Source organism: Zootermopsis nevadensis, unplaced genomic scaffold (assembly GCF_977971745.1).
Source record: "Zootermopsis nevadensis isolate Lab colony 2312 unplaced genomic scaffold, Znev_1.0 Znev_ptg000028l, whole genome shotgun sequence".
NCBI classification, from domain to species: domain Eukaryota; kingdom Metazoa; phylum Arthropoda; class Insecta; order Blattodea; family Termopsidae; genus Zootermopsis; species Zootermopsis nevadensis.
Genome location: NW_028259160.1, coordinates 14,871,391 through 14,884,240, shown reverse-complemented (window position 1 = coordinate 14,884,240; position 12,850 = coordinate 14,871,391). Strand labels below are relative to the sequence as shown.

At 35.3% G+C, this 12,850-nt stretch overlaps 1 protein-coding gene across 1 annotated transcript; it reads right to left on the bottom strand.

Annotated features, from left to right (window-relative positions):
• Nucleotides 1-1,411: 1,411 nt before the first annotated feature.
• Nucleotides 1,412-12,543, bottom strand: hzg (CTD small phosphatase herzog). Its single transcript, XM_022070324.2, has 6 exons — nucleotides 12,324-12,543; nucleotides 9,941-9,979; nucleotides 9,204-9,436; nucleotides 6,974-7,123; nucleotides 6,245-6,430; nucleotides 1,412-5,858 (listed from the first exon to the last, which is right to left on the bottom strand). Exons 1-6 carry the CDS (start codon nucleotides 12,394-12,396, stop codon nucleotides 5,631-5,633), a joined length of 909 nt encoding a protein of 302 aa, XP_021926016.1. The 5' UTR covers nucleotides 12,397-12,543; the 3' UTR covers nucleotides 1,412-5,630.
• Nucleotides 12,544-12,850: the final 307 nt, after the last annotated feature.

Genomic DNA, 12,850 nt, shown 5'->3' with positions numbered 1-12,850 from the left:
GAAGAACATTGTTAAAAACTCAGCTGGGGTTTCTCATGGTTTTCTAGTCAATTGTCAGGGCAATAGAGTATTAAAAGGTACCAGACACTTTTCATCTCACATCCACCACCTTTACACTATTCACCTTCACCTCCCGTTAAAGGCTCTAAGTAGCTGCTCACACTTCAAACTTGTGATACTAAGTAAAACAACACTAAAGCCATTCTTCCATTGACAGAGCTCAAAGCACTTGCTAACCTTCTGTTCAGGTGTTAGTTTGGCAGACAGAAATTCCCATCAAGAAATATATTTTGTTTTTCTAGAGCAGCAGTTTCCACAAGGTCTGCAACATTCAAATGGAAGGGGAAAAGTTCACTGCATATTATGACACACCCCACATCTTACCTGTTTTCACTACTGTGAAACACACAGAACATTTCTAGTCCACTTATTCTCAGAAGTCCTCATCACACTGTGTCCATAGGATTTGTTCAGTGTTAAATTCAAAGCACAATACAGGATATATGAAATAGCCATAATTTATATTTCATTAAAAGATGAGATGAGATATAGGAAACTTAATTTTGATCTAAAAAGGGAGGAGAAAGTTTCATTGCACTGACTTATTTTTACTTTCTGGATAACTTGTATGTGGCAATATCAAACACAACAGACATAGGATATGCAAAATGATTACACCTGCACTTTCTCAGACTTGGTAAATAAAAATACATTACAAGTATGATGTTCATTACAATGTAACACTTCAGAAAAAGGTCACATTCACCCAAGGTGGATTGCACCTGTTTGGATGTCACACTGCATGCATCAGGGTCTTTGAGAAGGTAACAGCTGCTCATCAGACAAATTCCCTGCCTTGCACAAGACCCAAAGTTTCATCACTGTGTTCACAAAAGCCCACCACTATACCAAAACCTGAGCGAGATGAATCCAGTCTACCTCACACCTTATTTCATTATGGCCATTTTAATATTAATCTGTGCATGTGCCAAAAATTACTATTATTTTCTGGAGCTTCCTCAGAGTCATCTTGATTTTAAGTTCAATCTGCCTGGTAAAACTTGACCAATCAATACAGAATGTATATGTATAAGGGATTCAAAAAAATATCCACAAACCTGAAATATTTCCAGTGTATGAAAGCAAATACTGCTGAGGTCTGATCACACTCAACGTCAAACAGTGGCATGCCGTGTGGTCGAGTAAGTGGTATGCTTTACAAGCATCACTTCACCTTAACAGTAATACCAATACCTGGCAAAGAGATAATTCAGTGCTATGAAGAGTTATTTTTCAACAGGATATATGGTCAGGAATAATGAAACAAAGGGTTGACCTCTTCCAACTCTCATGTGACAACATAAATTTATCAACCAACTCTTATTACTCACATGTAAGCAATATACGTGGATTTGCATGTATAAATTGAGATGCTGTTTATTTACAAATCAAAGGCATTATTTTCCTTCTTTTCTTTGAAAACCATACAAAAGTTTTGTACAATATTTAAACTGTACATGGTACTGTACCGTAACTTGTTCTGAGACATAAAAAAAAAATAAAAATATGTATACATATATGTGTGTGTATATATATATATATATATATATATATACAGAATGAACCAAAATTAGCCTTCCAACTTGATTTGTACTGTTCTAACAGACGGTTTAAAATATACAAAACTTACACTGGTATATACACATACAGGAATTGATGTTTGTTTTATTGCTGTTACCATGGGCCAGATTACTAATCTTTCTTCACAAGATTACATGGCTAAATTCTGCAGCAGGGAACACAAGTACTGCTATTACACATTTAAATGGTTACTTCATTACCAACGGTAAGAGAGAATGTTCGAAGTATATAACTGAATTTCTATCCACTTAATCACGAAACCACCTCATACTGCTCCATTTGGTAAAACAATTAATTTAAATCCCCTTCATTCAAACCATGATCATTGAATGACACTGACTGGACCATTATTTTATTGATCTGATGGGGTGAGACTATATATCTGTGCAAGTAGGCCACTAAGAGGCCCACTGTCCACCCAAAAAAGATACATAAGTAAATATGAAGCAGCAGTGGAATGATAATGACGGAGAAAAGTAGAGGATTCAGAGAAAAACCTGCCCCAGTGCCACTTTGACCACCACAAATTCCACTGGACTGACCTGGGCTGCCATGGCAAGAAGCAGATGAGCTATGGAATAGCAAATGCATTTCACTGTATGGGCGGGAAACTACCTTGTGCTCAGTCGTTTGAATTATGTTATAACACTTGGGGGGGGGGGGGGGGGGGGGGGGGGGGGGCTGAAGTACTGATAAAAGGTCTACTCTAAATTTTAAGTGGAATTAAGTTCAACATGTACAGTTACAAGTTACTGAAATTACAATGCTAATTTTGGTCCTTCCTATATGTATACCTATTTACTCCAGCTCAATGGTCAGCAGTTCTCAAATGTTCATTACTGACTTAAAAGTGAATTGCTTTTAAGGGCCTGGGCTTTCATGTTTAACTGAGATATGTTTGCATGTATCTTCATTATAATATACACAGTAAGTGATAAATTAACATAAAATAATGGAAAAACAGCAAATATATTTAGGAATGAAATGTACTGAGAACTCATTACAGTGAATGCTGTAATTACAATAAATGTCCTAAAATGAATATATTCCTGAATAGTTTATAAATAAAGCTGTCAGTTTTTGGTTTTATAAAATTTCCTTGTGGTGGGGGCCAAGAATTACTTTCATATTTGAAACTCCACTTTGTAGCAAATGTTTTCTAGTTAGCAAATTATACAATATTATTCTGCACGATCACACATTTCTTCATGTCTAATGTACTCCAATAATTTATACTGTAGCTTTCAAGTAAAACACTAGCTTTTCAGATAGTTCATGTTTACATTTCTGAGTACTTCCACTTATAAAACACTTATGTTCTGCTACATGTGTTATGCATGATTTGCACAATGTGGAAATTTTGAACGTACTTCAAACACATTTGCAAGCAGAAGAATGTTATAAAAGCTAAGGAAAAAATATATAAAGCATAGAATGATACCAGGAATGAGTCTCCTAACTATATACAGCTTGGCAATGACTACAATTTAAATTCATCAGGCTCTAAACTAAGAGAAAAAGACATTAAAGTTAATAGGCATATTTTTTTATAAACAATGAATAGTGTTATAAAATAAGTTATCACACTGGATTTCCTTTCCTTAACAGTGTCATTAATTATGCAAATAAAACAAGCTGAAGGCCACAGGTTTCAACCTTTCTTAATATATAGCTTCCAGTTCTTTATAGTGAATTGGGTGACGTGACATTCATGTAACAGAATGTTAATATGATGAAATATAAATAGTGGTCCCTCAAACTTCATTGTAATGAGATTTCACAATGATCTGTTGAAACAATATACATCATACACAGAGAGAAATAAGGTGGAACCCATCTTAACTTTCATTACTGTCTTTCATCTTTTAACATTGTTATGATACTTTGATGGATGGATTACAGACCCAGTTACATGAAATCAACATATAAATCAAATTACTTATTTGGTCTGAACTTTATCATTTGGAAATTTCTCTGTATGTATACTTGCTGTATTTAAATATGCCCGTTTTCAAATAATATACAACAGAGTAAACCATTTTCTTTAACAACAAATGTAAATATAAGTACAAAACAGTGTTAACCTGGAACATTCAACTGTCATTACACAAGTTGGACATATAAAAGATGTTAGTGCAATCTATTAGCACATGGTTATGACAATACAAAATTAAAAATTAACAAAAAGTACCAGATAATTTATGCTGATGAATATGGGTTTCATTTTATTTTTGTCACCATCTGTATCAATTTGAAATCTTAATGACATTCTATGGTATATCAACAAGATATCCATCACAACCTTGCTTTTGCAATACCTCACATGCATGTCGATATAAAACTCCAGGCCCTCATTTGAGAACCGCTGCATCATACTTGTGTCCATTACCTTTGAGCAATCCTCATTCCCATATGGAAGCACCTACCGATTACACCTCAGACCATGGGTTATGTATGAAGAGTATTATTGGGTATCTCACTACTTGTATATACATATAAGAATAACACAAACAAGCTGATTTAATGATACGTCTTAATGATATGAAGCATCAAACCAATGTAAAACAGATCAAGCAGTCAACAAAGTACAGTCTGCAGCATTAATGGAGTGTTGTGGTGGTGATGGTGGCAGCAGTGGTAGTGGTAGTGGTGTTGGGGGGGGGGGGGGGGGAGGTCAAGAGGACTAAAAATAGAAACAATACATTCATATGTTTGTACAAAAACTCGATCACTTCATCACTTTTATTAGATACTAGATCTTTTTCACCATGAATGGGGGAACATCAACACGATAACAGCTCTAAAAATTATAACAAACCCTCAACTCTTAGAGTTGGAAAAATTAAAATATTAAAACAGATAAAACCCCATGTGATGTTCATTTGTACTGCAGGAGCTAACCTAATGCTTGACATCATGTAAGAAACCTACACCAAAAGGAAAATACTGAAAAATGGTGACAGGTAATTTGGTATATTTTTTTAATAAACTTGTAGTAACCATAATAATTAAAAAAGTTGAATGGACCACCGCAACAGCGTTGAGCCAGTCAGAGCACAATAACAATGTTATCAAAATGTTCGTTAAGGCCACTATATAAGATTAGCAAATTCATATACATGTGCGTGTGTGTGCGCGTGTGCGTGCATGCGTGTGTATGTACACATACACACGTAACATAACTGGTTAAGTGGCACAGCAACACACACACTCCACAGACACGGACTCCCTGAACTAAGTCAAGAGAGGGAAAGAAGGGTAGGCTTCATTTGTCTGCCATACCAGCCATATGCACGTGTTAGGCTACACTTTTCTAGCACAGGTTAGAAAAAAATAGCACCAAACTCATCTACACATTCGAACCAGCCTGCAATTTGCTGTAAAACATTCAGAAAAGGTTCTCTTTTGTCAAGATATTACTGTACATTTCAGTCCATGTCTGCATAATTTCCTTCCTTTTTATATAAGACATTCAATACACATGAGATTAAAATGACACCTCAAACTGTATCAAGCAAATATTAGAATATACATGGTCTCCTTTATTATGATAAAAATCATAGGACTCAATTATCTGATTATGGTTATCAAAAGGCTGAGTACTACAGTTTTCAGAAGCTATTATAAAAACTATTTATATCAGCAAAAATAAATGGGATTATTCTTTGTTGAGGAAGTTGGACCATACACACTTTTCTTCGACAGAAGCTCTTCCCTTGCAACTCATCCAGAAGGCAATATTGGCACTTGGACTGTTGGATAAAACATACTGCATTAAACAGGCAACCGCTAATGACAAAACATGAACTGGTGACAACAGATGCCATCATACATTCACACAAGCATGCCTACAGATACTCGTACTTGCACACACGGAAACAACACGAGACAGCATCCTAGTAGGACACCACTCTCAGATTCAAACAACAGCATCCTAATGAGGTTGCAAATGTCACTCGTATCCTAGGCTAGCGGAATCCCTGAAGTGGCTACGAGCCGGCATTGAGCGTTGCATGATTGTTCACCTGTAGGTTGTTATGTTGCTGTGGTGGTGGAGACTGGTTCATCAAGCCAGATGTTGGGCTGGTGTTGCAAGGATGGTTCGAGTTGCATAGAACTGTGTACACATTGTCCACTTTACTCAGCTTTTCAAAGAAAGGGATCAGATCCAGTAATTCTGAGTCAGTCATATCATCAAACCATGAGGCTACAGGCACCTGTAACATAGTCACTTCCGATCACTATCTCAACATCGGTGGGGAGGCCCTAAAGTATTTGTATTAATACTACTACTAACTTCTTTTTATTCCTAGAATACCCATGGACTCTGTGACTTTGTTTTCTATCTGACTTGGCAGGTATTTTGCAAATAACTTAAAATGACTAGATAAGTGTCAAAGAAATATTTGACTTACTTAAAAAAGTGATATTTACTAATAGAGAGTGACAAAATGTGATAAATATCAATGATTCTAACCACCTGCCTACATGACTCAATACAATGTGTAAAGACTGAATAAACAAAAACAAGCCTAAAAATAGTGGAAGGGATGCACTACAGATATGCTGTTACAATTCTGTCCCTGCACATGTGTAAACTCACAGCATTGTCTGGATGGAAGATGTAGGAAGCAGGTGAGTTGTCCACAATGATCACTTTTTGCAGATCTCGGCCCAGTCTGTTAAGATCCTTTACATAATTCCCTCTGTGGAACACGCACGATTCTCGGAATAAACGGGACCGGAAGACGCCCCATCTGTCTAACAGGTCAGCTACTGGATCAGCATACTGTAATGTGAACAACACCTTGGCCAGTTACCCTACCTCCAGTCTTCGCAATCTAGTTCCACAATGTCAAATGTGATGTTACCTAATCTCTGTGCAATCCTTCTCAGCCTTCCAAGTGGCTGGTTTCTCCACCAAAGTTCTATATAAATTCCCCCCCCCACCCACCCATTCTAGCTATGCCCTGCTCATAACTGTCACCCAGACTTCATGAAAATTCCATATTACATAATGCTGTGAAGTTATGTTTACCAGTTTTAATATCTATACAACTCTGTGTGTTTCCTATCAAAAATTCCATTAACAGCAAAATTTACTTTTTATTAAATTTGCATTTATTGCAAATTCCTGACTCCACAGTTTTGCATGATGGTTTTACTTTAAAACAGGAATACTTGTTTCCCTCCACAGTCTTTCCAATTTATTTTTATAAAAACTATGCAGATGAAAAAGTGTGATTAAATAACCAAAGAATTAGTCCTCTATATAAATGACAAACACGGAAGGAAATAGCTAAAACAATGAAATTTTGAGAGATAACCCCACCTTTGCAAGGCTGGCAGTGAAGAGCACACATTCATACAACTCCCCCATCCTCTGCAAGAACTCGTCAACATATGGCCTCTTAAGAACATACACCTGGTGGACAGTTCCATCTATCTCCACAGGAACAACAAAGTCAGCATTGCTGATGGGCTGCAAAAGCAATGGTCAGCCACAGACATCTATTACATATGTCAATCAATCTCACATATAAATAATATTACACTGTTCTGTATCAGTCTAGATCTATTTCACACCAGGTACAGAAGCATGGGCAACACCAAAATAGATCTTGAGGATATGGACCAGATTCAAACTGAATCAGAAAAGGGTTCAGTGGTGGGTTCTTAAAAATATCTTAACAAAGTTTCAAGCTCCAAAAAATCAAACAATTTCTTAACCAGTTGAGTAGCTACCAGCTTGTAAAGAAGCCCTGTGCTCTATGAAGTTGTTAATCCATCCAGATTATAAAATCTATATCTTATGTCACACACCCATCTTATATTCTCAAGAATGTTTGTTTAAAACTGCTATGATCGGGGGGGAAGAGAAAAAAAAGGTCTTGAGGTGCTCATAGCAGTAATTATTAAGATGGCAGTCTCCTGGGTTGTAATGATGAGGCCTGAAGATAATCGCTCCAATGATGGAGGCAGCAATTACATCTAGAAGATCAGTGCACTTCCTCCACACTACATAGTGCTACAACCCAGATTTAGTTGGCAACTTTAACAGCACAGATCACATGCAAGCTAACAGCCATTTCAAGTTGGAAACACTGACCACCATAGAGTGTGGTAAGTACTTGAATGGCTGACCAACTGGTACCACCACAGGCAGTTGGCTTATAGTTTTACAGTATGTAAGAAGAATGGAAACAACAGAATACCAAACATATTGTATGATACAAGCCCAGAGTACCGAAATTTTGGGAAGACCACTTAAGAAATGGAATGAAAATGCAAAAATAGCCTAATGATGAATGATATCAGATATCAATGAAAAAGTGATTAGGGATGTGAACCATCCAAGCAGATAATAAAATGCATAAGGAATAAAAATCATAAAACAAAATCCCACAAGAATGCTCTGTTTATTGTCAGTATGTTTTGCATGCACAAATTGAAAGCTCAATCAATCCTTCAAACTATACTTTTGCCACATCACAGTAAATAATGAACATAAAACAGTTCTATAATAATGTATTATGCTAACAATCTTATTTACACTAGGTCTAGAGGAAATCTGTGACCTGCTACTGACAGTACCTTCTCAGCAACATCTCACATTACATGAAGAAAAACTGACAATGTACAATTACAATCTACAATTAACAAATATTTATATTGTTGCATAGCAGAATCTATGTCACTTACTTCATTAATACTGATGCCAATAACTGCTAAGTGCTAATTTAATCAGCTGTGTAAATTCAAATCTATTATTTGCTACCAAAAAAAATTGTAAGAAATTCTAAGTCATAGAAATTTCAGACACAAATATGCTGGGTGTAATCTACACAAAATGAAATGTGTTGATGCTTCATTCTGACAACATTTTCTTGCTATGGAGAGACATTTATTCTGCTTTTTAACATATGCAAATTCAGAGAAATGCAGGAATTACCTAGTTTTAACTACACACCATTTGGACCTTAACTTGGGGGAAAGAAAACGCCCAAAATAATTACATGCAATATTAGCTAGCACATCTTCACATATTTCTTCTTTTATGTTGAGAAAAATTCCTCACAGCTATACGAAACTGAAGCTAAAAATATAAGGGTGTAGATAAACATACTTGCTTAACAAACCAGCCAAACCAGAATACCATGAGAACAGAAACAATGCTGATATATGAAGATATATTTGTCTGAATAACCAGTGAAAACAAAATGGCATGGTGCTGTATTGGACTTGATTATATGTAACAGACCATTTGTATCACCACAGTTGTTGGCAGGTTGTGATGCTTTACTTCCTTTACATGGGGGTTGAAATTACACAGGGAATTTCTGTTTCAAGGCTTTTGTGGATGAAATGCAAGGGTTGACTGTATTAAAACAACATCACATTTCACTTATAAAAAACTATGGTATAAAAGGATCTGTATGGCACATTCCAGAGTAGCCACTAAAAAACAAGCAACACTGGCAGGAAAAAAGAGAAAGAAGATACATTCATAAACTCTAGAATAAAATAGTGACTCCAAACTCTTAACCTTAGAATTCACTTACCTTGAAAGAGCTATGAACTAGTGTCTCATCCAAATCAATCACCATGCATTTTTTAAGAAAGTCCTGGTGTCGCACTGAAGGTAACAGGAACCTAGGGGAACCTGGGCTAAGTGGTGGTGAACCCCGCCCCACATTACCTGGGGGTAGTTTTGAGCTTTTTGAATTTGTCTGCCTACTGAAGCAGCAAAACAGAGAACGCAGAAACCCTCGCCGGGGTTTCTTGCCAACTTGACCTGAAATAAATCAAGGTATCAGTACTGTATCTTGAGGAACAATCTTTATGTCAGTTCCATTACCTCACAGAATTAATAATTAAATCTGGTATTAAATATTTCAGTTTTAATTAGGACTGGACAATTTTAACCACTTTATATACAAAAATTTGTTTTTCGTGATGTAATCTTATCACAATGGACCATTCTACACGAAAACAAACACTTCAGTTTTTTAAAATAAATCACAATAATTAAGAAAAAATAATTAAAATATAGCTGTCCTCTAAACACCATGTAGGTATTTGGGAGGAGAGGAGGTATAACTCGTACTCATTCTTATAGAAAGTATAATGGACTGTACTGAGAAGTGAAGTTACATTCTTTATCCTTGTTTCACTATAAAGCCACTGTCTTCATAAGCCTTCCCCATATTACTGTAATACCAATTTAATCACAAGCATGAATTTAAAGAGACAAATAAAACAGACAAAAACTAAAAATATTTTACATCTTGTCACTTACCTGATGGTGCCAACTCATTTTCCACATGTGGTAAAGAAACTGGAAATACAGAAAGTAAAGTTTTAGAATGTTTATGTCACAAAGAAGCATTCATTTCATGAAGCAGGACTCAGAAATAAATGCTGAATATTTTGTGGTGAACAGGTTATGTCAGTGAAGCATAGTTTCTTGGATTAATTAAAATTCAAGTTTGTTGTGGGAGTGTAAAGGGGATGAAAGTAGGCCACCAATAAATAAAAAATAAAATAAATGAAGACCAAACACAGAAGAAATGCTTGTACTTTGTCAGTACAACCACTGAAAGTAAAATATCATTAACGATCATTCTTTCTAATAAAGAAAATACTAAGGAATAAAGATATATTAATAAAAAAGGCCATATTTTTATATTCCACGGCTCCTATACAACAGTGTTATCTAACAACAAGTGAACCAAAAGCCTGTAGCAGCTGGTACAAACTACAGAAATGTTTATGAAAAACAGAACCCTCTCTGACAAATTCAATGATGCCTATACCAAATTAACAATCTCCCTTCAAAAATGGATTCTGGTTTTCAAAAGGGCAGTTATTTACAAATGATATACACACCTAATAACCATAACACTTTCATCTCAACTACTAAAGCTAAGTCTCATAAAACTGGATTAGGACAGCTTTGAAATCATGACTGAATTTTCTGAATGATTAACAAAAGAGAAGTGTTGTAAATGCAAAGCTGACCTTAATTTAAACAACCTGTAGGTTATGACAATAAAACAACTAAATCCCTTGGCTTGAAAATTGACAATGACTTGAAACGGAAATAACATATTCAATATATTTTCCCCAAACAAAATCCAACATGCTTTGCCATGAGGAGAGTCACACCACTTATGAAAATGGATTCTTTAAAATAAGTTTACTTGCTTCTTTCCATTCTGTCATGTCAAATGCTGGTATCTTCTAGGCAAATTCAACAGACTGCAAAACTATTTATAATCCAAAAGAAAATCATCAAAATAATGGCAGGTGCATACAACTATATACAAAATTTAATATATTTCCCCTTGCAAGTGAACTCTTATTCTCATTACTGTGATTCACTTTGGACAACATGAAAGTTTAGAACAAATTCTGATATACACCATATAAACACAAGGCATAAACAAGACCTCCATGTGCCAAATGTTAACCTTACTAGTTAACAAAAAGGTGCTTACTAGGCAGGTATCAAGTTATTCAATCCTCTTCCTTTAGACATCAACAGTTTAACATACTGACAGAATAGTGCCTGAGAGTCCAAATTAACCATCTCAACTATCATATATTCACCCTACCTTACCAAACAACAAGATCTACTACATAAGAAACATAAAATCTAATGTATACAGGGTTGTGAACATGTGGATTGTGGTCTTTTGGGTTGTGACACTGTAGTCTTGTATGTGCAAACTAACTTCTGGAGCATGATATCACCTGCATCCATCTGTGCTGAACTTCAGTGTGGTAATTTACTTGTTGCTAAGGGTTTGACCAAATAATGTTGTATCTTATATAAATTCAGAATTCAAAGTATACAAAGTAGAGCAGATTAGAGTACTTTATTTACAGTCCATGGCTAAAATACATGCAAGTAAATGAACAAACTAAAATACCATCAGTAAATGACCAGTGTTTTAATCTCTGGTAGTCACAGACCAATTCACGCTTCAACATGTGCTGCCAACAATTCATTTTATCTCATTCCCAGTCATGCCTTGCTCTGCTGGGTACATAACCTGCTCAGTAAATCATTCATGCAGAAAAGTAATATCAATCAGATTTTTTTTCTAAAAAACATCCACAGTTCACTCGATAACTCCAATGTTGGTATTTACAGCATATCCTACATATCAGGTAACACCTGACATTTCATATTCATCATTCTACAATCATTGTTTAGAACTGGTACTGTTGCAGTCAATTATGAAACACAAATATCGAGATTATATTGATATTCTATCTACTCTGAACACTAAATGCATAAGCTGAAAATGGTTCTCTTGAAAACATAAGTCCTGTCATAATATAAGTTTTTACCTCCCCCGTCAACAGCCAAAGGTTTCGATCTTTTGAGATACACAACAATCACATTATGAAAAGTGCACACCTCATTATAACTCTGTACAAACTTAATGTTTACATATTTCTAAAAGTGAGCACCATTTTTATGGAATGACAGGTATCTGTATTGTTACAAAACATTATCATTGACTTTCAACACACAGTTTTTTTAAGTATGAATAAAAAGTAACAGCAAACAACTCCGAATTTCTGTTCTATTCCAAAATAACGCCTGCTGCAATCACTGCCGTACTGACTTCCTCGTAACAGGTGCAACACCCATGTTCGGACCTACTTACCTTTTTCAGGACAGAAACTACTTAGTTGTTCGTCATCGCGTGACACCTGTGTGATGATGGACGATGCGTCCATTTAAACATTTGTCTGTTATCCTGTTATTGTACTCAATTTTGGAAAAGTAAATGAGAAACACCATAAAAAAGTCTTGAATTTCAAAATGGCAGATGATCTTTCATTCCTCTCGACTTGTTGTGGTACTGACTACGTACATCAACATAGGAATTTAATCATACATATAAGTCATAATAATATAGTTATTGCAATTTAAAACACGATTTCCATAGTTTTCTTAATCATAATATTCTACATGCACACGTGCTAAATCATATTGAATTCCAGTTATGGGTTTCGAGAATAACCATAAATTGGTATGGAAAACATATATGTGCAAGTGTAAATACTGCACACATGACATAAATCTAAAAACATTTTAAATAATTTTGTTCCACTGTAGTCAGAATTATATACAAAAAAAGTGTTAACGACAGATAACACAATTTTTTGTGATTCTTCTTTGTACAATTTT

Coding starts and splice junctions, on each gene's coding strand:
- hzg (XM_022070324.2), bottom strand. CDS start 12,396: ATGGACGCATCGTCCATCATCACACAGGTGTCACGCGATGACGAACAA. Junction 7,124..9,203: donor TAGTTCATAGCTCTTTCAAG/GTAAGTGAATTC, acceptor TTGCTTTTGCAG/CCCATCAGCAATGCTGACTT. Junction 6,431..6,973: donor TCACTGCCAGCCTTGCAAAG/GTGGGGTTATCT, acceptor TTCACATTACAG/TATGCTGATCCAGTAGCTGA.